Here is a 24,886-nt window from a genome sequence, read left to right on the forward strand (position 1 = left end):
TACCATTGTACAAGCTCAATATGTAAGTTAAAGATGATGACAGTGTGGTGAGCGCCTGTGTGGCTGAGATGTAAATATACCGGCACTAGGACCCAGCAGCCATCACTCACACATGGACTTCATACTGTGTTAGGCTACGTTCACACAGAGCAAAAGGAGCGGATTACGCAAGGAAATATTTCTGCCTGAAATCAACTGACTCTGAATTCCGAGCAGAATATAAGCAGAATGTAAGCAGAATCCCTGCATATTCTGCTAGGAAAGTGTTCAGCTCGTAATCAGCTCTTGACAAATTCAGCGCGGAATACTCGAGGAATCCGCGCTGAATCCGCATGCATTCAGCGCTGAAATTCAGCGAGTATTTGGTGAGTAAACTAGACTATATCAGAACATATACTAGAATCCTCCTCCCCCCCTTTTCCCCATTTCCGCGCTGATTCAGCGAGTAATTTCCGCTTGTATTACGCTTGTATTCCGCGCTGAATACGCTTGTATTCCGCGCTGAAACAGAAAATCAGAGCCCCATTGATTTGTATAAGCTTCCGCTAGCGGAAGAATGAACATGTTCATTCTTCTGGCGGAAAGCGGATTAGTTCAGTGCGGAAATTCCACTGTGTGAACTGCAGAGCAGAATTTCCATTCAACACAATGGAAATTAGCTCTGCACCTATTTTAACGGCTGAAATTTCAGCGCTGATTCAGCGCAGAAATTCAGCTGCTTTTGCTCAGTGGGAACGAGCCCTTATATGTTTTTACTTCTTACCTTATGAACTGATCTATATATGTATTTATTCAGTGCAAGCACTAGGCACTTTACTATCGGGGCGCTATATATACGCACTTTATATGCATTTTTACTGTTTATTGTTTACACATTGTTCACTTTTACTTCCGGGGTCACTGACCCGGAAACTATCTGTCATCTGCATCCTCCATTGTTTGGTATTCCCTTTAAAAGACCGGTGATGTGTACATTTCCTCATGCTTGATAAAGGTCTGTGACCCGATATACAGACTGAAACGCGTTGCAGCAATAAAAAGAATACTGAGTCACACCACCGTGCGATGGTTTGTTTGTGACCGTGCCAACATCCTGGACGTTTACCTGCTCTGACCCTCCTCTGGGGTTTCTCATGGTTCCTTTGACCCTTCTGGGACACGCTTCTACCGCCCTATAAGGGTGACACAAGCCCCAGACCTTGTTACCTGAGTTGAGCAGAGTGGTCAGGATTTCCTGGCAACACCCGCGCTGCGGAATAGAGTACATAGGCTTCTAGCAACTTTGCTCTATCCAGATCAGTTCCTCTCGTCATCAAGATACTGTCCTGCATTTTTGGACGTGTTCTCAGCGTCAGTTGGGGTGTTCTCTGACTTGTCCTCTGATGAGTAGATAAACCCTGCATAATGTGTAGAAATGCTGCTTTCAAGAAACTGGTGCCTGCGTCTCCCATGTGCGTCTATCCACTACCACCGACTAGACTACACTGGACAAACTCACTGGAGTGTGTGTACTTCCTCTCCCCATGTGACGACTTCTTACAAGAGGTGTAATGTCCCCTGTGAGTGGTGGAGAAGAAAGTATGAAGAGAAAGGAGCAGAGATAGGTAGAGAAGAAAAGAAGGCTCTCATTGGTGCGCAGATTATAACAAACAATAACCCCTTGGTTACTACAGCTGTGAAATACACAAGTACAGTTACATACAGTAGCGACATCTTGTGGCAAAACTTAGCAACTACTTCATTACCACTTTGACTTGAAGTACAGACTTTTGCGAGGGGTGTAAAATACTAGTAACCCCCGTGGTGGGACATCACAGCAGCACTTTAAATAAACTGTGTTTATTAGATAATTGAAACAAGACAGTGGTTGACTAGGAAGAGAGCACAGAGCAGGAGCAAGCCTTTAGAGCAAACTCTTCTCTTTCCCTCCTGTTCATGGAAAAAAATTGTTTATGACTGGGTTCACACTACGTATATATAAGTCATTATTGTGGTCCTCATATTGCAACCAAAACCAGGAGTGGATTAAAAACACAGAAAGGATCTGTTCACACAATGTTGAAATTGAGTGGATGGCCGCCATTTAATGGCAAATATTTGCTCTTATTTTAAAACAACGGCTGTTATATTAAAATAATGGCCGTTATTTACCGTTATATGGCGGCCATCCACTCAATTTCAACATTGTGTGAACAGATCCTTTCTGTGTTTTTAATCCACTCCTGGTTTTGGTTGCAATATGAGGACCACAGAACTGACTGAAATATACGTAGTGTGAACCCAGCCTCAATGTGGATTATATCCCTCTGTTCCTGTTTGATCTTGATGACCGGGGCACTGGATACTGGTATTGCACCAGCTGGTGGGCTCTGGTGTTTTGGGGCAACTTATCACGGTGGCCAGGAGTGGTGATACCCACCCCCGGAGACACGGGCATCGGACCTTAGAACTAGTGTGAGGTGCAGGTTGCCGCAACAAAGATGACAGAGTGCCACTTAAACCATACTTGCGCTTTACTTAAAAGTTTGGTGCGATACAGAAAAAAGTATAAGGGTATATTCACACGGGCGGGCTCGCAGCGAGATTCTCGTTGCGAGCCCGGCAGGTCCTGTCAGTTCCCATAAACTACATACTTGCTGCGGTCTGAACGACCGCAGCGAGTATGTAATTATACCGCCCTTAACCCCTTCTACTCCCGCCGGCTCCCCCGCTGTAAGCAGCATACATTACCTGTCCTCGCTGCACGGGTCCGGCGTCCTGCTCTCCCGCCCGGCCAATCAGTGGCTGCGGCTGGGCAACACACTAATTGGCCTGACGGTAGAGCAGGACGCCGGACCCGTGCAGCAAGGACAGGTAATGTATGCTTACAGCGGGGGAGCCGGGCAGGAGCAGAAGGGGTTAAGGGCGGTGTAATTACATACTCGCTGCGGTCGTTTAGACCGCAGCAAGTATGTAGTTTATGGGAACTGACAGGACCTGCCGGGCTCGCAGCGAGAATCTCGCTGCGAGCCCGTCCGTGTGAATATACCCTAAAATTGCTTTTGGTACGCAGTGCAGTAACACAGGCAACTTGAGGTACAGGAAGTAGAAATGCAGGAGTAGATAGGGGTCAGATAGGAGCCCTTGACTGGTTAGTGCAGTACTGTGCGTTATGTGTGTGAAGTGTATCTTGAAGAACTCCTCGTACTCACATTTATATAAATCTTTGTTATCTGACCGCCTTCTGCCCGCACAGTCTCAGAGACCACCCTGTGAGTTAGTATGAGTCCCAGGCCTCTGTCTCTGGGTGTAGCTAACTAGTGAAAGTTTTCCCACTTAGTCAAGTGTCATCAGCATAGAGCGGCTAACTTGTAATCTGTGCTCTACTACAAATCAGTCCCTCTTCCTCTCTTCTTACGGGGTGATTGTCATTGGCCTAGGCAAGGGTGCTTCCTATTTATCCAGTTACCCCAAGTCTACGTTTAGCAGTGCATAACTGCGGTAGTCTCTCTTGTTAGGAACAGGGGTTCACTCTAAACGACAACCAACCACCTCCTGACTGGACTAGAGCCAGATTACAACTAACCACACAGGAAGTGTGTGAGTGAGAGTATAAAAACAGGTTAAACCTTTCTACATGAACTGCAGCTGTGCACAGGGGGAGTGAGGCACCTAGTGGCTGTAGTAGGGCACAGCAACTAACTGCTTTAACTGTGGCACCTGAGTGAACTAGTTTTACCTGGGTATGTAAAGACAAGAAAAACCACCCGTAGTAGGATACTACACTTATTCCCAAATTATGCCATTATTTTGGTCCTAACAGGGAGCTATAGCACCTGCTCCCTTAATAAGCTCCAGGTTTGATAAATCTCTGCAGTACTCTACAGTGCTACTAGGTTTAGTCTAGTCAAGATGGACTCTGATTTCAAAAATAGTTATACACTAACCTGGCCACATCACAGCAACTGGAACAGTGTATACAGCTCCCCGGCGCTATCTGTGTCAGTCTGTTTGTTGCTTTGTTACTGCAGCTACCAGCCCTACTGCTAGCGTTCACTGAGGAAGTGGGTAGCAAAACAACATTGGAGTGTGAGGTGGGGGCCAGCGGACTGGGATTTTGGTGCATACACTGGTGTAGTGTCCCAGTAAAGGTGTGCCACTAAGTCCTGTATTCCACCTGTAATAAGGTATCTCTGTCAGGTGTCACACTCTGGGATGATGGGTGTTGTTTTGCACCATCACCACTTGGTGTCTCACTCTCCCTTGTCTCTATGCACTCCTGGCCATGACAAGTGCCCAAGTAAAATACTAACTAGCCCACTGCTGTTACCACCTAATAACCCGAGGTCACGGCACTGGTAATACATGTTGAATGTGCATCTATGATCATTGTATATTATGTCCCCTTGTTCAGTGGACTGTAGGCATAAATGTCTAGGCACTGGCTCTTTATTACATGCATTTATGCTGATTAAAAAGAAAAAAAAAGATGGACCCTTTTTCTTTTTAAAATGACGTCTGTTATTACCGAATTTTAATTGACCTCAGCGGAACGCATTAAAGTCAATAGAATGACGGCCACCCAATGCACAGGGTGTAATAAATAACGGATATTGTAAATTTAGAAATAGTATTTTCTGCTTCAAATTGGTATTCCACTCAAACATAACTTTTAATATATTGCTGCCCATGATGAGACTAACAATTCCTTCCATACTTATTATCTATTCAGTTCTGAGACGCTGCTTTCTACTGAAGACACAAAAATCTGTGTGTGAGCTTTTCTCTCTGTCTCCTCCTCCTCCCCCCTCCCTGCTGAGACAGCTGATGTAAACAACTACCTGACCAGCTGTATCTGTAACACTGTAGCATCCGTGGGCTTGATATTTATCTTCAGCAGACAAAGGGCACTGTTTCCCCAGGCCTTTCCCCTTTGAATAAAAGAAGAAACAAATACAAGCCCCAGGAAACAGATAGACCCCCAGACAAGGAATGGACTGACAAAAACCTAATGAATGGCACCGACGGTCTGGGGGAGGTCAGAAATACTATATCACTCTAAAGTCTGATCCCAATATATTGTTCAGATAATCATATGTTCTCTCCGCAGCCACTGACCCCTGAAGATATTCTCAGCCGTATCCAGTGCCAATCTTTGTATTATTGTGTGTTTTCACCAATCACACCCCTTTTGTATGGTTATGTTTAACATTTAGTTACTTTATTTATTTTGTACCATTGGTGTTTGCAGTCTATTCACATGTAGTAAAAATAAGTTAGACATATCTAAATAAAGATCCTGTGTATTCTAGAGGTCGTGTCTGTTTATTCGGCGCAGACTAAGCGTTCACCATGGTGATCGTGACCATGTAGACTCATGTAGACTCATGTAGACTCTAAGGGGGAGATTTATCAAAGGGTGTAAAATTTAGACTGGTGCAAACTGCCCACAGCAGCCAATCACAGCTCAGCTTTAGGCAGTGCTGAAAGGAAAGCTGAGCTGTGATTGGTTGCTGTGGGCAGTTTGCACCAGTCTAAATTTTACACCCTTTGATAAATCTCCCCCTAAGTATTCAATACAAACTGTTTTTAAATAAAATTGTATTTTTGTCATTCTTTATGATTTGCTTGGTGATAAACCAACTTTTATATTTATCCTTTTTAACCCCATGATCCTCTTGAAGAAATGATTCATTGTACATGCCACTTCAAGCCATTTGTGTAGCAGTATGTAAGTTTGAGCATCTCAAGAATGATTAAACTCACTTTTAAGTGCACTTATGTCAGGCCCTATTGGTATAGGAGGAGAATACAGTGACTCACAGAATGAGCAAAGCAGACATATAGACTTGTTGGTTCGATGTATAGAACTGCATTTCCATATCTTCAAATAAAAAAACATTTTGCTTCCTTTCTTTCTGGGCTCTCACAGCTTTAGGCTATGTTCACACTACGTATGAGACCGGCCGTTCCGTGACTCCGGCCGGGTCACGGAACGGCCAGTCTCAGCCCGGATCATCACGGCCGGTACTTAAGTACCGGCCGGATGATCTTTCCTCCATGAAGCTCTGATGCGGGCGCATCAGCGTGCGCCCACATCAGAGCTTCCCATAGCCGGAGCCACTCGCTTCACTGTGTGAACTAACAGGTCCTTCTGCGGGCGGAATTCATTGAATTCCGTCCGCAAATAATGGACCTGTCAGTTGTTTGCGGCGCCGTATGAGAACCGTCCGGAGCATATATGATGTGTGTACGCTCCGGCCGGGATCCTATAGCAAATAATGCTATGTTCCACCCCGCAAATCTACGGCTGTAGTTCTGCGGCGAGAACTACGGCCGTAGATTTACATAGTGTGAACATAGCCTTAGTGAGAGTCACCTCTCCATTGTGTCTATTTCAGCAGGTGGGACCAGAGCTGGGCTATTTGCCAGGAGTGTTCATTCCCAGACTTTCTTTAGTAGCAGCCCTGGTCTAAGCAGTAAACTGAGCATTACATTCAGGAGGCAGCACTGTGTACATAGTAAGAACACATATTTACAGAAGGGGCAGTTATGGCTCTATTACACAGAGCGAAAATTGGCCGAATCTGCCTGATTCGGCCTATTATTGCTCTGTGTAATAGATAGAACAATCAGCCGATAAAAAGATAATCGTCTGATCGTTTGGTTCAACAAACAGTTTATAATACCTGTCCACGTTCCTGGTCTCCTCCTGCTCTTTGCTTCTTCCCTGGTCCCACATGCTGCAGCTTCAGAGCGGCCTGTCTAAGCTGAGAAGCTGCTCAGCCAATCACAGGCCGTTAGCTCAGACAGGCCTTTCTGAAGCTGCAGCAGGGGATCAGGGAGGAAGCAGAGAGCAGGAGGAGACTGGGAACGTGAACAGGTAATATAAACTGTTTGGGCAAAGGCTGCACGGACATCAGTAACGATGTCTGTGCAGCTCTTGCTAAACAATAATCAGGCCGTGTAATAGGCCCAGTAAATGAGCGTCGATCTAGCAGATTGGCGCTCGTTTACAGTATTGATTGGGCCTTCATCGGCCCGTGTAATAGGACCCTTATCCAGAGAGTGGTCATAGATAAGAAGAAAACCTTGCATTTAACATTCATGAACAGGATGGAGGAAGCAGACGGGATTCAGATCACTTGCACAGTCCTAGTTCTCTCCCTACATAACACTAGCTAAGCCTCACCAGCACGTCCTGTTTTTTTGGTTTCTCTTGGTAAATTATGTGATTTACAAATAAGTTAGAAATTGCCTAGGAAAATTGTTTGTAATGGCAGTGACCATTTAAATATGTCAAATACATGATAAAGTGGTAAACAGGTCAATTGGTATAGTACTGTGGGCGTACACCTTATTATAGGCTTATTGTAAAAGTTACGTTTTAATGACCACTAAATTGCAGTGATCTTATGATCTGGCGGTGGATTTTAAGTGCTGTCTAATGTCCTTGTGATAATCCACAATGAAGAGCATAGTTTTCCCTACTTACCAGGGACTTTGATTAGGTTATATATACAGCAGAGATATAGATACATACTGCATATCTGCGACCATGATCTATGGACAGAGCTCATGTACATTATAGTGCTAGGGGCAGTACTGTGCAAATCCCTCCAGATCAGACACCACATTGTAGCATTTTATTCAAACTCTAATTCAACTAAAACACCTAACAAGTATAAACATTATTAGGCTATGTTCAGACAACGTATATTTTTGTAAAACCACAGCCGTTGTACAACGGCCGTGATTTACACGAAAATATGCGTGCCATTGCTGCCTATGGAATCCCGTCCGGAGCGTATACACATAGTATACGCTCTGACTGGGATCCATAGCGGTGCCGCAAACAACTGACATGTCAGTTTTCTGCGGCCGCTATTCAGTGAATAGCGGCCACAGAAAACCCTGTCAGTGCACACTATGGAGCGAGCATCAGAACCCTGCGGCTCTAAAGATCATCATGGAACGGCCGGTCTCTTACAAAGTGTGCACATAGCCATAGTCTATAAAGCTTAAAGAGATGTAGCTCTCACACCACCTTATGTAGCAGTGTTTGACTCCAACTAGGAGTCTTAGAGCATGACTAGGGATATATGCCGAGCCAGGAATCGCTCAAAAAGGAAAGAAACCCCGTCTGTAGACAGTCTGTTTCGGGGTTATTGCCTCTCAACATTACAGAGCAGGCTGCTGGCTGGTGAGAGGCCTATTGTCGTGGAGTAGGTTGCTATAGCATAGTACTGTTGCTGATTGAGCAGCAGAGCACCGATCTAACTGATCCCGCCCCAGTCACTGACTGGCTGAGCGGATTCCCACCTAAGGTATCACTATATATATGAAAGCAGTACAAAACAGACCGGCACCAGTGCATTTAACGGTCCCGATATACTGGAGGAGACATCTGACAAGCAAACCACAAGTAGCGATGACATCACTTAAGGCTGAGAAATTACCGTAACGGCTGATAATCATCCCGAGTAATAGAAGGCAACGATTAGCCGACATGAACAATATCTGCTGATCGTTACTGTCATTTGTCTTTTAACATGTTGAAAGACAAACGACTGTGATAGCAACAATCTGCTCCCGTCGCTGTGTGGAACAGGAGCAGGAGCAGCAGACCGCCGCTATCCTCTATGGGCTGCCCCTGCACTTACCCGCTCGCTGCCGCTCCTCTGTCACCCTGTATAATAGGGGTTTAAAGGAGAAGTCTGGCCTGACCTATTTTTTTAACAAAAAAAATAAATAAATAAACAAGTGCTGGGTAGGGGGAGGATAAAAGAAATAACATGCCCTTACCTTCCCGCTTCAGCACTGGTGGCCACATACTGCAGCATGTTCCTCTCCCCACTCTGTGTATGAAAAAAGAAGAGTCATGCTTCATAGACTTATATTATGAGGCCGACTCTTTTTTCTATTACGGAACGGTAGTGGACCACACAGCAGCATGCCCTCTCCTGTTCATTCTTCCGATCGGTATGGGTGTGGACCAATCAAAACTTTTGACACATCTATATGACACGTCTAAAGTGTTTTTTACAAACGACAGTGGCTCTTTAAAGGAGAACTCCGGCCAAAACTATTTTTTAATATGTTATTACTTACGGAAAGTTAGACAAATTTCTAATGTACATTAATTATGGGAAATGCACATATATGGCTATTTCCCTTAATTTAGTAGATCATGGAGACTTCAGATTCTCTAAAAAGAGATGACGTCACGAACCGGGGGTGTAATTACAATGGATCGCCTGCAGGGGCGCACTATATATAGAAGTCAATGAGTACCATTGACTTCTATATATAGTGCGCCCCTGCTGGACACTCCATTGAAATTACAATGGATGTGTATGTACATGTAATACAGTATACAGTGTTTTTGATTGAATACATTTATGGAATACTTTGGGGAGCAAGTGTCCTTGCTCCCCAAAGTATTCCATAAATGTAATCAATCAGTACATAACAGTAAGCATGACGCCACCGAACGCCCGCCGCTACCGAACGCCCAACTACTACTCTCATCAGAGGGAGTAGTAGCTGGGTTCTATCGCCACTGCCGCCGCTGCTGATGCTGCTGCTGCTGATGGGCGCAGGGGGAGCGCTCATCACTCTGCAGCTCTCATCCCCCTCCGGCCAAACTTTACTCTATGTGATCGCTGAATCCCCGTCCGCGCCGCTCTCTGATCACACGTGCCGGCTCCCGGTGCTTCCTGGTGTCCCCGGCCGGCATGCGTGCTCGGAGAGCGGTGCCGGCAGGGAGTCAGCGATCACATAGAGTAAAGTTTGGCCAGAGGAGGAGGGGGATGAGAGCTGCAGAGTGATGAGCGGCTCCCCCTGCGCCCATCAGCAGCAGCAGCAGCGGCGGCGGCAGTGGCGATAGAACCCAGCTACTACTCCCTCTGATGAGAGTAGTAGTTGAGCGTAGTCCAGAGTGGCGGGCGTTCGGTAGCGGCGTGCTTACTGTTATGTACTGATTGATTACATTTATGGAATACTTTGGGGAGCAAGGACACTTGCTCCCCAAAGTATTCCATAAATGTATTCAATCAAAAACACTGTATACTGTATTACATGTACATACACATCCATTGTAATTTCAATGGAGTGTCCAGCAGGGGCGCACTATATATAGAAGTCAATGGTACTCATTGACTTCTATATATAGTGCGCCCCTACAGGCGATCCATTGTAATTACACCCCCGGTTCGTGACGTCATCTCTTTTTAGAGAATCTGAAGTCTCCCTGATCTACTAAATTAAGGGAAATAGCCATATATGTGCATTTCCCATATTTAATGTACATTAGAAATTTGTCTAACTTTCCGTAAGTAATAACATATTAAAAAATAGTTTTGGCCGGATTTACCCTTAAAATCAGCAACTCTGTGTTGTCTTATTGTGTTGTCTCTCATGGCGTGGCTTTCAGCTGGTATTCTTTATAGCTCTCTAGCAACAAGTTTCCCATTATTGTCTCCATTGCAAAAACTCCCTGGCCAGATTTATCTCCAACTTTGGGAACATAGGAGTGCGCAGGATCTACAGGCCCAGCTGCAAAATCTTTGGCTAAATGTGCTGCAGGACGCCATATGGAACCTGCATCCCCAGGCCCAGCCGTATCTCATCTTGTATCCAAGAGCAGCGTCCTCTGTAACACAGCAGTCACCCCAGCTTACTTCAGCATCCCACGTGACTTCTGTAAAAACAAACTACAAAGGACTCGCTATGCTCATTGCACCGTAATCCTCTATCCACACCTCCTCTATTTCCAGTCGCTTTGTTCTTTATGTGTTGGTTTGTCAAACACGTCACTACCTTTATTGCTATATACCATTGTATTGTATTGCCAGCTATAGAGCCATTGTTCTTCCACCTATATATTTGTAGAAATACTACTACGCTGCAGAACCAGGCTTCACCTATAGCAGCCACCTTTCTGCAGTCCAAAAAAATGGCTTTATATACTCAGATGCCCCCAGGACTTATGGTAAGACCTTACACCATGTCACGGCCGCGGCGGCTTCCCGCGTTCCGGGTTGCCGCCGCGACCGCCTCCTGTCCCGTGCAGCCGCCGGGGTCCTTGTGTAGGGACCCGGCGCTGCTGCTGCTTCGGCCCCTGGGGCGCCTCACCTCTCCTCCGTGCGGTCTGTGCCGGCCGGCGCGCGCGTCCCCGCCTCCTCGGGCGCGCGCGCGCCGGCTGTCTCAGATTTAAAGGGGCAGTGCGCTCCTAATTGGTTAGTGTCACCAATCACTCCCCTATAAATCCCAGCATGCCCTGTCCTTAGGGTTGGAGCCTCTACATGCTTCCCATAGCGTTTGGCCCAGCCCCCTGTTGTTCCTGAGTCCTATCTGTTACCTGGTCCCAAGTCCCTGTTCCTGAGTCCTGTCCGTTACCCGGTCCCTAGTCCCTGTTCCTGGTTCCTGTTTCCCTGTCACTCCATCTGTTCCTGCGTTCAGCCTGTCACGTGCGCTCTCACCTGCAGACCATTGCCAGTGCCATCTCCTGCCTACTGCTCCTGCCACGCCTCGCCTGCCGACACCAGCAACCAAGCCAGGGGTAGCGACCTGGGGGTCGCCTGCCGCAGCAAGTCCATCCCGCCTTGCGGCGGGCTCTGGTGAAAACCAGCGGCCCCTTAGACTCCGCTCCCTGGTGAGGTTTGTGCCATCGCTGGTGCCGGTCCAGTGGATCCACTACTCCGGGCGTTACAGTAGGCTCCAACCATGGATCCCGGCGAGGTGCCAGATCTCCGTGACGTCGCCAGAGTGGTCGCGCAACAGGCTCAACAAATCCAGAAACAGTCACAGCAGATCCAGCAACTCACTGCCGCCTTACAGCAGCAGACTTCTGCCCAGCGCACACCATCTCCTGACGCTGCTTCTTCACTCCGACTGGCTCTCCCAAGCAAGTACTCTGGGGACTCTAAGTTGTGCAGAGGATTCCTGACTCAGTGCACCATGCACATTGAACTTTTGAGTAGTCAGTTTTCCACCGAGCGCTCTAAAGTGGCTTTCATCATCAGCCTATTAGAGGGTAGAGCCCTGGCCTGGGCCACGCCACTGTGGGACCGTGATGATCCTGTTGCTGCCAATCTCCGGGCCTTCCTATTCGAGTTTCGCTCCGTCTTTGAGGAACCTGCCCGTGCTTCTTCGGCCGAGACTGCTCTCCTCAACCTCTCTCAAGGCAGCTCCTCTGTCGGTGACTACGCCATCCAGTTCCGCACCCTGGCAGCTGAATTGGACTGGAACGAGGCCGCCCTGTTGGCCACCTTCAAGAAGGGCCTGTCTAGTCGAGTGAGAGACGTGCTCGCTGCCCGAGACCTGCCTACCTCCCTGAACGAACTCATTCTACTGGCCACCCGAGTTGATACTCGTTTTTCGGAGAGGGAGGAGGAGGTTCGGCATGAACATTTACTAACCCATTCCCGTCGCCATCCCCAGCTGGCGCCGGTTTTCCAGAATCCTGACCTTTCGATGTCCCAACCCTCTCCTGAGATTCCTATGCAGGTGGAACGGGCTCACCTGACGCCTGATGAAAGAATCCGGCGCCTGGAGCAGAATCTCTGTCTCTATTGCGGTGGTTCCGATCACTTCCGGCTGGGATGTCCCCTACGTCCCCAAACATCCGGAGGATGCTCGCACCTAGGTCCGGTGGGACAGGTGTCCCTAGGTGCGAATGCCACCATTCCAAGTCTGTCTATGCCAGTTTCCATCCGGACTCCCTCAGGACAAAATCATCAGACTACTGCCTTCCTCGATTCTGGCTCAGCAGGCAGTTTTATTGCGGCAACATTGGTCCAAAGATGGCGGCTACCAGTGACCCGACTAGCCAGGCCCCTGACTATCTCCTCGGTCACGGGCGAAATTCTTACCGACCGTGTGTACTACCAGACCGCATCTTTAGTCCTCCAGGTGGGTCCTTTACATCAAGAAGAGATATCCTTCTACGTCCTGCCCCATTCTTCCCCCGCGGTCCTCCTGGGACTCCCGTGGCTACAAGAACATGCCCCTCAGCTGGACTGGAGAACCGGGGAGATTCTCAGTTGGGGTCAGGACTGTTCCCACCAGTGTCTCAAGTCACCTCAGACCAAGTGTATTATGTCATTTCCTGTCCCGGCCAAGCCTCTATCCGGCCTACCGGCAGAAGACCAAGACTCGGCGGATGCCTTCTCTGACGAGGTGTACCCTCTCCCCGTACCCAAGACTAAGGTCGTGTCCTCTCACCACCGGAGGAACTTACAGAAGGTCCTCGTCCACAGACCCACAGTCCCTTGCCACGTTATACCGCCTGATCGCCTAGTACCAGTCGTCACCTCCACTCTTCAGAGAGTACCCCCCGGAAAGACTCATGTTCACCCTGCGCTTCGAAGAGGTATTTTGATGTGGGGACATTCCTCGTTGGAGGCCGGGCACCCTGGAGTCCGTAAGACCGGCCAACGGATCTCTCGCCACTACTGGTGGCCCAGCCTATCCCAAGATGTCAAAGACTTTGTGGCTTCCTGTGCCATTTGCAGGCAAGAAAGAGGGGGAGGCCAAAGGGGGGGGGTACTGTCACGGCCGCGGCGGCTTCCCGCGTTCCGGGTTGCCGCCGCGACCGCCTCCTGTCCCGTGCAGCCGCCGGGGTCCTTGTGTAGGGACCCGGCGCTGCTGCTGCTTCGGCCCCTGGGGCGCCTCACCTCTCCTCCGTGCGGTCTGTGCCGGCCGGCGCGCGCGTCCCCGCCTCCTAGGGCGCGCGCGCGCCGGCTGTCTCAGATTTAAAGGGGCAGTGCGCTCCTAATTGGTTAGTGTCACCAATCACTCCCCTATAAATCCCAGCATGCCCTGTCCTTAGGGTTGGAGCCTCTACATGCTTCCCATAGCGTTTGGCCCAGCCCCCTGTTGTTCCTGAGTCCTATCTGTTACCTGGTCCCAAGTCCCTGTTCCTGAGTCCTGTCCGTTACCCGGTCCCTAGTCCCTGTTCCTGGTTCCTGTTTCCCTGTCACTCCATCTGTTCCTGCGTTCAGCCTGTCACGTGCGCTCTCACCTGCAGACCATTGCCAGTGCCATCTCCTGCCTACTGCTCCTGCCACGCCTCGCCTGCCGACACCAGCAACCAAGCCAGGGGTAGCGACCTGGGGGTCGCCTGCCGCAGCAAGTCCATCCCGCCTTGCGGCGGGCTCTGGTGAAAACCAGCGGCCCCTTAGACTCCGCTCCCTGGTGAGGTTTGTGCCATCGCTGGTGCCGGTCCAGTGGATCCACTACTCCGGGCGTTACACACCATACACTATGAGCACAGCCTATTTTCTAAATAGACATGTCAATTATTTTCTGCAGCAGCAGTGAACAATGGCCATAGTGTATAGTGTGTACACACTACGGCAAATACTTGTTGTATTCACTGCCATTCAACTGTGCAGTGTTAGTAAACAACGGCCGTTGTTGCAACCTCTAACAACGGATGTTTTCCTTAAAAAAAAACAGTGTGTCAACTTGGCCTAAATGTGATTTCTTCTGCAAAGCATTAACTTACACAATAAATATACCGAGACATACTTTACATTTTTATTAAAAAAAATATTTTCATTTTTAGAAAAACACAAATCATTGTTTGAAATGTATTAATTCCCTTTTAATTTCCTAAAAAAAAAACACCCTCATTGCAACATTAGCTAAGAGGTATTGAATTTCACATTTCCTCACAATAAAAGAAGAAATAAAAATAAGGCACAACCCCACATAAAACTGCAGTATCAACAACGGATCACATGGTGCAGTATCAATAATTGACCACATGGTGCAGTATCACTAGCTGACCACATGGTGCAGTATCACTAGCTACCCACATGGAGCAGTATCGCCAACTGACCACATGGTGCAGTATCACTAGCTACCCACATGGAGCAGTATCGCCAACTGACCACATGGTGCAGTATCACTAACTGACCAAATGATGCAGTATCAATAACTGACCCCCACATGGTGCAGTATCACTGACTGACCACAGGGTGCAGTGTCACTTATTAACCACATGATGCAGTATCAATAACTGACCACAGGGTGCAGTATCACTAACTGACCAAATGATGCAGTATCAATAACTGACCACATGGTGCAGTATCACTAACTGACCAAATGATGCAGTATCAATAACTGACCCCCACATGGTGCAGTATCACTGACTGACCACAGGGTGCAGTGTCACTTATTAACCACATGATGCAGTATCAATAACTGACCACAGGGTGCAGTATCACTAACTGACCAAATGATGCAGTATCAATAACTGACCACATGGTGCAGTATCACTAACTGACCAAATGATGCAGTATCAATAACTGACCCCCACATGGTGCAGTATCACTGACTGACCACAGGGTGCAGTGTCACTTATTAACCACATGATGCAGTATCAATAACTGACCACAGGGTGCAGTATCTGTAACTGAGCACATGGTGCAGTATCAATAACTGACCATCACATGGTGCAATATTACTAACTGACCACATGGTGCGGTATGACCAACTGACACCATAGTAACAAAAATCTGAACCACAGCTCCAAACTGTTCTCCATAACTTTACATGTTATTGATTAATTCTGTTGCACATAAATGAAGTTATTGCTTGGATCTGGATCCCATTTCTAGTAGATTATTGACCATGAGATTGCTTAGCTAAGAGGAACACACCCAGTTATCCAGTGGAGGAACGAGGAAAGGCCTGTTTGGCAGCCCGCAAACCATTTCTTTTTAATCTCCTAGTGAAAGGCCTCACTGAATCACATGAACCTTAATATCCCTATTTGTTATCCTAAGGTGGTTAAAGATTTATCTACAGTAAATTATTGAAATGTCTATGACAAGTGTTCTGTAGGAACCACGAATTTCCATGTACTAATATATAATGATTCCAGAGGCTGGCAGGATTGTAATTGAATTATCCACCGTCACAATTAGTCCTGTGGACTCTGTCATCTGTGATAGATTAATACTGCCTGCATTGCTTCACAAGTCCAACCAGTGCAGAGCGCTTCCTCTCCTCATCGTTGGTATAGAGTCATGATTCCCTTCTGATGCAGTTTGCTCCACAGGTACATTTCCATTATCATGTCATGGTTGGCATAGAATTCAAGTTCCGTCTTCTTTATTTCAAAGTAATGATCAGAGAACTGGTCGTAATTCTTGGTGATGAATCCATAGGCACTGACCTATGAGGAAGATAACATTTTATTAGCGATCAAAAGAAAAACTCTGCGGTTCCAGGCAGAAAGTGTTCTGGCGGAATTACACGCAAGAAAGTGTACCGCTGGGAATTAACTCTGGTGGAATTCTGCGCAAATTAATTTTTCATTTAATCAAATTCATTCATTTTTTTTCCAATTGCGCACTGATTCCGCGCTGAAAAATTTTGGAGCAGAAACTGCTCAATTCATTTCAATGGGATTCCGCCAATGAAATCCTCCAGAAGAATTGACAAGTAAATTCTTCTAGCGGAAAGCGGATCCTCCGCGGAAAATTCCCCAGTGTGAACTGCAGAACGCAAACTCGATTGAATGGATTTTGGCTCTGCACTATATTTTCAGGCGGAATTTTCAGTGAGGAATCAGCACTGAAATTCAGCGCTGGTTCCTCAGTGTGAACTGGCTTATAGATAATAGACTACAGAACAGCATGACACTTCTAAGGGCCCTATTACACGGACAACGATCAGTTGATTACAATGATCAGATTCATCGGCTGATTGTGTCTTTTGGTCCAGCCTAAAAATCATTGGCCGCCGGCAACTCATTGCTATGTGTAATGGAGATGGGCAGGACGCGGCACTGCATTGGTGTTGGGACAAGTGAATATAACTTATTTTTCATGTTCCCCCACCCCGGCCCGAAATAATTTTTTCGCCTTCCTGCCGGACTTTAAAGTGACTGTACCACCAGGCCCAGGCTGAAGCACTGGAGGAGGGCCGACCCACCCCCAGTGGCAAGAAACCCCAGCCCCTCCATGACGTGACTCCATTAGAATCAATGGAACCCTATCATAGAGGGGCGGGGGTTTGCTCCCACTAAGGGTGGGTCGGCCTCCAGTGCTTCAGCCTGGGCATGGTGGTACAGTCACTTTAAGGGTGCGTTCACACCTACAGGATCCGCAGCAGATCTGCAGCAGATCCGCAGCAGATTTGATGGTGCAGATTTGATGCTGTGTTCAGTTATTTAAATGAAATCTGCTGCAGATCCGGTAAGTGTGAATGTACCCTAAAAGATGTTTTCATCACTGTGGCCTAGCACACTCTATTTAAAGGCAAGACACATAGGAAAACTCTCTTACCTGATCACAACTATGGAGCGCAGTCAGCAGCATCAGCCCTCCAGTACTGGGCATATACAGGTTTGCATATTCTGTTTTCAATATATTTGACTTTAAGAAGCTGTAAGATGAGAATTCCATTGGAGCTGGTTAGGTAAGGTTACAGGAGCGCATCTCCCTATTGAGACCCCACTTGTGACAGGTCCTTTCAACTTCTTCATTAAAATCATTGTCAAACCTATACACACCAGCCTCTGGAAACTGACACCATATGAGTCCTTATCTCTCAAAATACCCTGTGACCGTGTCCCTGGTGTATGGCTAGTGAAGTGACAGACAGGCTGCTGACAATAAACCAGCCTTTACACTTAAATGGGAGAGAAACCTGAAAAAAACCTTTACCCAATGGAAAATATTCCAACTTAACATTCCTTAAAGGGGTATTCACTCAAAATTAAGTTACAATATGTTGCTGCCCATGGGGATAGGATAACAAACAAAGGGAGAGATTTATCAAACATGGTGTAAAGTGAAACTGGCTCAGTTGCCCCTAGCAACCAATCAGATTCCACTTTTCATTGCTCATAGACTCTTAGGAAAATGAAAGCTGGAATCTGATTGGTTGCTATGGGCAACTGAGCCAGTTTCACTTTACAGCATGTTTGATAAATCTCCCCCAAAGTGTATTTTTACTTTTCTGCACTGCCTCAATGTTCTCCTGTGGCATCTTTGGGTCTCGGCCAAGACGATCCCAAGACCAACTCGTCTGAGGGTGACTCAATCCGACCAATCAGCCAATCACTGGTTGTGCCGGGACAGCGCCCTAAGAGTCTGTCTCAGAAGTGGAGGCGGAATTGTCTCGGCCAGGACCCGAAGATAGCGTAGAAAAACACCAGGTAGGGTAAGTATATGCTGTTTGTTGAGTTATCCCCATAGGCAACAACATATCAAAACTTATTTTTGAGCAGAATAACCTGCTCAGATTGCAAAGTCGGAATTATAATTTTTTTTCTAACATAAATACTAGGTGAGGCTGCTCATTGGTAAAACAACTCTGGACATTATCTGTTCTAATCCTAATATCTGCTCTATTAAAGGGGTATTCTGTGGATTTTTTTTGATAATAATTATGCCCAGGCTGGTGGTAAATAAAAAAATTATAGATACTTAGCTCCTCCTTCACCACTGTTACCACAGAGCTCCTCGTCCCACTAAGCGGCACTGAGCGCCACTGATGACACTGTACAAGGACCCTGATTCTGGAAATGCTACAAAGTCGGATCAGGAGCTCTTTGACATCATTCTGGACAAGCAATCTCAGGAATACCCATTTATCCTCACTACCAGGCTAAGCGAGGAACTACAGACTAAACTAGATTGTTGCCATCTACAAGAGGCTTTTATACTACTTAGATGCAATTAGGGAATACCGGATAGGCTATCCTGCTATCAAGAGGTATCTGACCCCATTCTCCCCATACCCTCCCCTCTCCATCCCATTTCTCATACATCAACATGTCATGTTTTCTCTTTTCTGTCATTCAAGAAGCTGTTTTCTACAGTTAAGGCAGCCACGCACCTTCAATTAGATTGGCGCTCTCATACTAAGCCCATACACTGCCCGATAATCTGGCAGCAAGGGCTGCACGGACGTTGCTAGCGATGTCTGTGCAGCCCTTGTAAAAAAAATAATAAACTCCTACATACCTGTCCATGCTCCCTGACATCCTGCTAGCTTCGGCCCACTCATTGCACTGTCCCGGTGATTGGCAGAACCGCCTGTCACTTCAGACAGTCCCAGGAGCGGGCCGAAGCTAGCAGGACGTCAGGGAGGTTTTGGTTTTTTTCAGAGTCACCAGCTTTCAGCCGTGCATCGCTATTACACGAGATGCACGCCCAACGCCCGATGGTTTTAGGTCTGGACAAGAGATGAGCGAACCGAACCGCAATGAACCAGATTTGTTACGAACTTCGCAAAAAGTTCGTAACGAATCTGGAATATTCCATATTTGTACGCATATCTCCTGATATTTGAATATTTGATCGAATATTCAATCCTATTAAAGTCTATGGGAACAAGTATTCGATCTCCAAGTCTCCAAGTCCACAATGACACCTCAGGAAATGATGCCAACACCACTGGAATGTAACTGGGACAGCAGGGGAAGCAACTGACACCCCAAAATCGCAGGTAATAAAGTCTCAAGTCGATGTTATACAGGTGAATTACCTGGTTATTACAGGGTGTATGAATATTTTATAGGTACACTTTATAGTTGCACTACCCTTTGTAGATTTGCTACTACATATTTGAATGGAAACACCCAGTAACCTTGTTTGCTGTTATTGAATGGAAACACCCAGTAGCCTTTCAATGAATGGAAACACCCATTAGCCTTGTTTGCTGTCAATGAATGGAAACACCCAGTAGCCTTGTTTGCTGTCAATGAATGGAAACACCCAGTAACCTTGTTTTCTGTCAATGAATGGAAACACCCAGTAGCCTTGTTTGCTGTCAATGAATGGAAACACCCAGTACTCTTGTTTGCTGTCAATGAATGGAAACACCCAGTAGCCTTGTTTGCTGTCAATTAATGAAAACACCCAGTATCCTTGTTTGCTGTCACTAAGTGGAAACACCCAGCGACCTTGTTTGCTGTCATTGAATGGAAACACCCAGTAACCTTGTTTGCTGTCAATGAATGGAAACACCCAGTACTCTTGTTTGCTGTCAATGAATGGAAACACCCAGTGTCCTTGTTTGTTGCAATGAATGGAAACACCCAGTACTCTTGTTTACTGTCAATGAATGGAAACACCCAGTAGCCTTGTTTGCTGTCACTGAATGGAAACACACAGTAACCTTGCTTGCTGTCACCAATTTGGGGATGGTTTATATGCTACCTCTGTTTTAATGGTTCACTGTGTGATCACTGCCATGCTGTTGCCCAGAATTTTGTGTAATGGTGCAATTAGGCAGCCTAAGAGGCATCCATGCATGCTTACCCTCCTGTTCCATATGCATCCAGAGGTGTTGGCATCATTTACTGAGGTTTCATTGTGCACTTGGTGACCTCCAATTCGTCAAATATTGATTTCCAGGTCCCAAGGATTATTCTCCCATAGACTATAATGGGATTCGATATTCGTTCGAATAGTCGAATATTGGGAGCTATTTGAATCTAATCCAATCGAATTGAATATTTCACTATTCACTCATCTCTAATAACCAGGTAATTCACCTGTATAACATCGACTTGTGACTTTATTACCTACGATTTTGGGGTGTCAGATGCTTCCCCTGCTGTCCCAATTGCATTCCAGTGGTGTTGGCATCATTTCCTGAGGTGTCATTGTGGACTTGGTGACCTCCAAATGGTCCAATAGATGTTTTTCAATAACCGAATACTTGTTCCCATAGACTTTAATGGGATTGAATATTATTCGATTATCAGGAGATATGTGTCCGAATATCGAATATTTCACGATTCGCTCATCACTATTAGCAAGGTTCGTTTTAGGTTCGGTTCGTACGAATCCAAACTTCACGAAACATGAATTCGGTTCGTACGAATCCAAACTTCACGAAACATGGATCGAACCAAACCAAACTTTTCAAAAGTTTGCTCATCCCTAGTCTGGACCTAAAGAAACGATCAGCTAATGATCGTTTCATGATCTGATCCCCGTCTCTATTACACGGATAGTGATAGTCGGCTGAATTGGCATGATTCAGACGATTATCGCTCCGTGTAATAGGGCTCTAAACCTCAGCCGCTATGGTGGATAATCTTGACAGAAGTATACAGTGGATGGGGACCTTTAGTGTACAATATAAAATGGAGATGGCTCCTGATTCTAGAAATATAGGATGGTATTGTTCACATACATGACAAAAAGTACAACCCTGCTAATAGTTGTTCAGATTATTTCATGAATAAAAAATGACTCAGAAAATACAAATTCCACGGAGTATAAAGCTAGGTAGTCACCTGTCTCTGGTGTACACAAGAAAGTCAGGATGAAGAAGCTTGAATTTCTTTGGACTTGCTTCAGGTCCATAATAAGCAGAAGGCCTAGGAGAGACATAGGAGGACTTCAGTTCAGTTTCTGTCATCATTTAGCTATTGGACCATTTCAATATAACCCATAAAATCCCACTTACTTATCTTCCTTGTCAGTCCCACTTGGCACAGGAATTCCTAATATACTGGAGCGCAGCATAACATAGTCCCTTAGATCTGACGGTATAAAAATATATCGAAGCCCCTGTAATAATATACAAATATTATTGGTTTTATACAGCTTTAGGGCCCTATTACATGGAGCAATAATCAATTGGCCAATTATCGATTCGGCCAGAGCCGTACTTTACATTGTGTGCACAGTCTTTATCATGCGGCTGCTGTTCACTGAATAACGGACGCACAAAATAGACATGTCAGTATTTTGTGTGGCCGCATGGAATCCCGGACGCAGTGTATAGTGTGTATACACTGTGGCCGGGATTCCATAGGGGTTAATGTGATCGTCTGCTGTCATTAAACAACGCCCGTTGTTTAACGAAAAAATACATAGTGTGAATGCGGCCTGAGACAGAGTCCTGCTGTGTATCCCAGGCCCACCTGCTGTAAGGAAGCCAACAATGTAGGGTCTGGGCTGTGAGCTGTTCATAAATCAGCAGTAAGAGACAGAGGGGTCTGCTCTTCCTTCTAGGCCTTCATCTGCTGTAAGGAAATATCACTATATCAATGCACCAGTGGTGGCTGCAGCACCGCCAAGGGGGCCAGGAAACAGATGAAGACGCTCTGTGTCATACTGCTGATTTATGAACCGCTCACAGCACATAGGAGCCCAATAACCAGAGCATTACACTCTGTTTGAAACCTTGGTAATAATATTATACAGCAACATTGTCATTTCTGTATCCCACATAAATGTGCTTAAAGGGCTAGTCCAGTGAGAATTTTTTATTTTATTTTTTTTCAAATCAACCGGTACCAGAAAGTTATACAGATTCGTAAATTACTTTGATTAAAAAATTCAAGTCTTTCAGTACGTATCAGCTGCTGTATGTCTTACAGGAAGTGGTGTATTTTTTTCAGTGAGAAACGGTACTCTCTGCTGCCACCTCTGTCCGTGATAGGAACTGTTCAGAGCAGAAGAGGTTTTCTATGGGGATTTGTTACTGCTCTGGACAGTTTCTGACATGGACAGAGGTGGCAGCAGAGAGCACTGTGTCAGACCTCCCCTAAAGCAGGGAAACAATATCTCAGTAACCTTCTTGAACAGTATTATGGTGGTTATAGTTATTAACACCTTTTACCTGGCCTTTGGGGATATCAGTGAAGCCGTATTCATAATAGGCAATGAGGGAATTCTTCATGGTGTTGACTGTGAAACCATAAAATGACGTTTTTGTACCAACATCCTCCTCGAATCCTTTTATCACAGCACCGTTCAATCTACAATGTACATGGGGAACATAACACGATGCAAAGAACACAATATTAACCCATGAGATACAATAAGACCTTTTTACTTATAAACTAGTGTGATATATATAGCAATATAAGTATGGAAACCTTTTGGGATCACCAGTAAATGGTAAAACGGTTTATCTATTTCATAACTACACAACACATGACCAAATTTTTTAAAGTGTTCCCGTTGTTTGAAAAAACTTTTCACATGTGATACGTCAAAAGTTTTGATCGAACTGAGTGGGAGTGTTCAAACCTAAAATCGTCGGGCATGTATCAGGTGTTTAGGCAAGGGATTCATGGACATCGCTAACAATGTCCATGCAGCCCTTACTACCCAATAATCCGGACGTCTAATAGATCCAGTAAACGAGCACAGATCTAGCAGATTTTACTAAAATGATCGGGCTGTAGTCGGTCCGTGTAATAGAGCCAAACTCATCACGTGACCCAGAGCCGGGAGAGGACTACACTTAGCAATGTTCTCCCGATCAGTATGGGTCTGAACACTCGGACACAGCCCAATCAAAATTTTTCACATCTATGACTTGTCCAAATTTTTTTAAAATGGCAGATACACTTTAATTGGATGATAATGAAAAGGAAAAAAATTCACAAGTTTGTAAGAATGCCTATTATGTTTAGAAGCTTCTGATTTGTAGTGTGAAGTTTTGACTGGTGGGGTCTGGGAACAGAGATGAATGAGCTTTGGAATGTGAATGTTATAAGGGAACTGGTGGGACTGCATTGTGCCATTCAATAAACAATGACCCCCAAACAATCCTCAGGGCTACATAAGGGCTTTTTGACCAAGAAGGAGACAAGTCACATGACATGGCCTCCAAAATCACCCAACTTAACCCCAGTTAAGATGATTTGGGAAGAGCTGGATTGCAGAATAAAGAAAAAGGAGACAACTAAAGGCCCTACTCCACGAAATGATTATCGGCCGTTACGGCCGATAATCGTCCCGTGGAATTGACAGCAACATTCATGTTGGCTGATCGTTGCGTTGTTTGTCTTTCAAACATATTCAAAGACAAACGACTGATACAGCAACGAACTGCTGCCGTCGCTCCGTGGAATAGGAGCATCGGCAGCAGACACTGCTGTATCCTATGGGCTGCCTGGACAATCAGCGATCCCCTGGGCAGCCTATGGCTTAATCCATGTTTTCCAGAGGGTCATCGGGCTGCATCCACCTTCTCCAGGCAACTGGTTTAAATGGTGATTGTTTAGGATCGGCAACCCCAAAGTTTCCGCAGGTTCACTCATATCTAGTGCCAAACTTTTGAATGGTACTGAATATATATATATATATATATATATATATATATATATATATATATATATATGAAAAACAGAATAAGTTTTCACTATATACATCCCATATGTGGTAATCACCATAATGAATCTGTCAAACCTACTTTTATACTGAGTTGGGCTGTAGTTATTGTAAGGATTGTGCCTTGGATAGTGTCTGTTCACTTTTTTTTTTTCAATTTAAAACTTTAATATAAACTTGATTTACAAACAAAAAATTTTATAATTCTGTAAAGCCTGTTTATGTGCACCCTTAGTGCTGTGGAATATGTAAGCGCTATTAGGCTATGTTCACACTACGTAAAACAACGGCCGTTTTCACAGGACGGAATTTTGCGGTCAAAACAACGGCCATAGAATTACAAGCATACGGGCTGGTCGAGAAACAATGCCCGTTGTTTAATATTGCCTCCTAGCATGTTTTTAATCGGGCTGAAACATGTCATTTAATTGAAATACTGCGACTAGCCCAATAAACCACTCAGTAAATTTTTTACATTAAAAGCAAGTTTAATTTGTCCGAAATAAATTTTACGTGTGCGGCCACATTGAAATCCACGGCCATAGTTGTAACATTCCCAGCCGCAAATAAATGTCATGTTCATTTTTCGCCGGTCCGTATGAACTACGGCCGTAGTCTTATACGCTGTGTGCATTGTACGACCGTAGTTCGTACGAATTGCTATATCGTATCATCCTTAAAACAACGTCCGTAGTTTTGCGGTGAGAACTACGGCCGTTGTTTTACGTAGTGTGAACATAGCCTTAAAATAGATATTTTTTATTATTGCATAATGGGAAGAAGACACTAGGAAGCAT

At 45.7% G+C, this 24,886-nt stretch overlaps 1 protein-coding gene across 1 annotated transcript in view; it reads right to left on the reverse strand.

Moving 5' to 3' along the window:
• Window positions 1–14,509: 14,509 nt before the first annotated feature.
• The window catches only part of ST6GALNAC2 (ST6 N-acetylgalactosaminide alpha-2,6-sialyltransferase 2), a 57,305-nt gene continuing 46,928 nt past the window's right edge, over window positions 14,510–24,886 (reverse strand). Inside the window, exons 7-11 of the mRNA XM_069951548.1 lie at window positions 22,588–22,726; window positions 21,427–21,530; window positions 21,254–21,337; window positions 17,283–17,382; window positions 14,510–16,168 (exon numbers count right to left, since the gene is read on the reverse strand). Of these exons, the coding sequence (XP_069807649.1) occupies window positions 16,001–16,168; window positions 17,283–17,382; window positions 21,254–21,337; window positions 21,427–21,530; window positions 22,588–22,726 (595 nt within the window). The 3' untranslated portion in view covers window positions 14,510–16,000. The remainder of the gene's footprint in view (window positions 16,169–17,282; window positions 17,383–21,253; window positions 21,338–21,426; window positions 21,531–22,587; window positions 22,727–24,886) is intronic.

Source organism: Dendropsophus ebraccatus, chromosome 14 (assembly GCF_027789765.1).
Source record: "Dendropsophus ebraccatus isolate aDenEbr1 chromosome 14, aDenEbr1.pat, whole genome shotgun sequence".
Taxonomy (NCBI): Eukaryota; Metazoa; Chordata; class Amphibia; order Anura; family Hylidae; genus Dendropsophus; species Dendropsophus ebraccatus.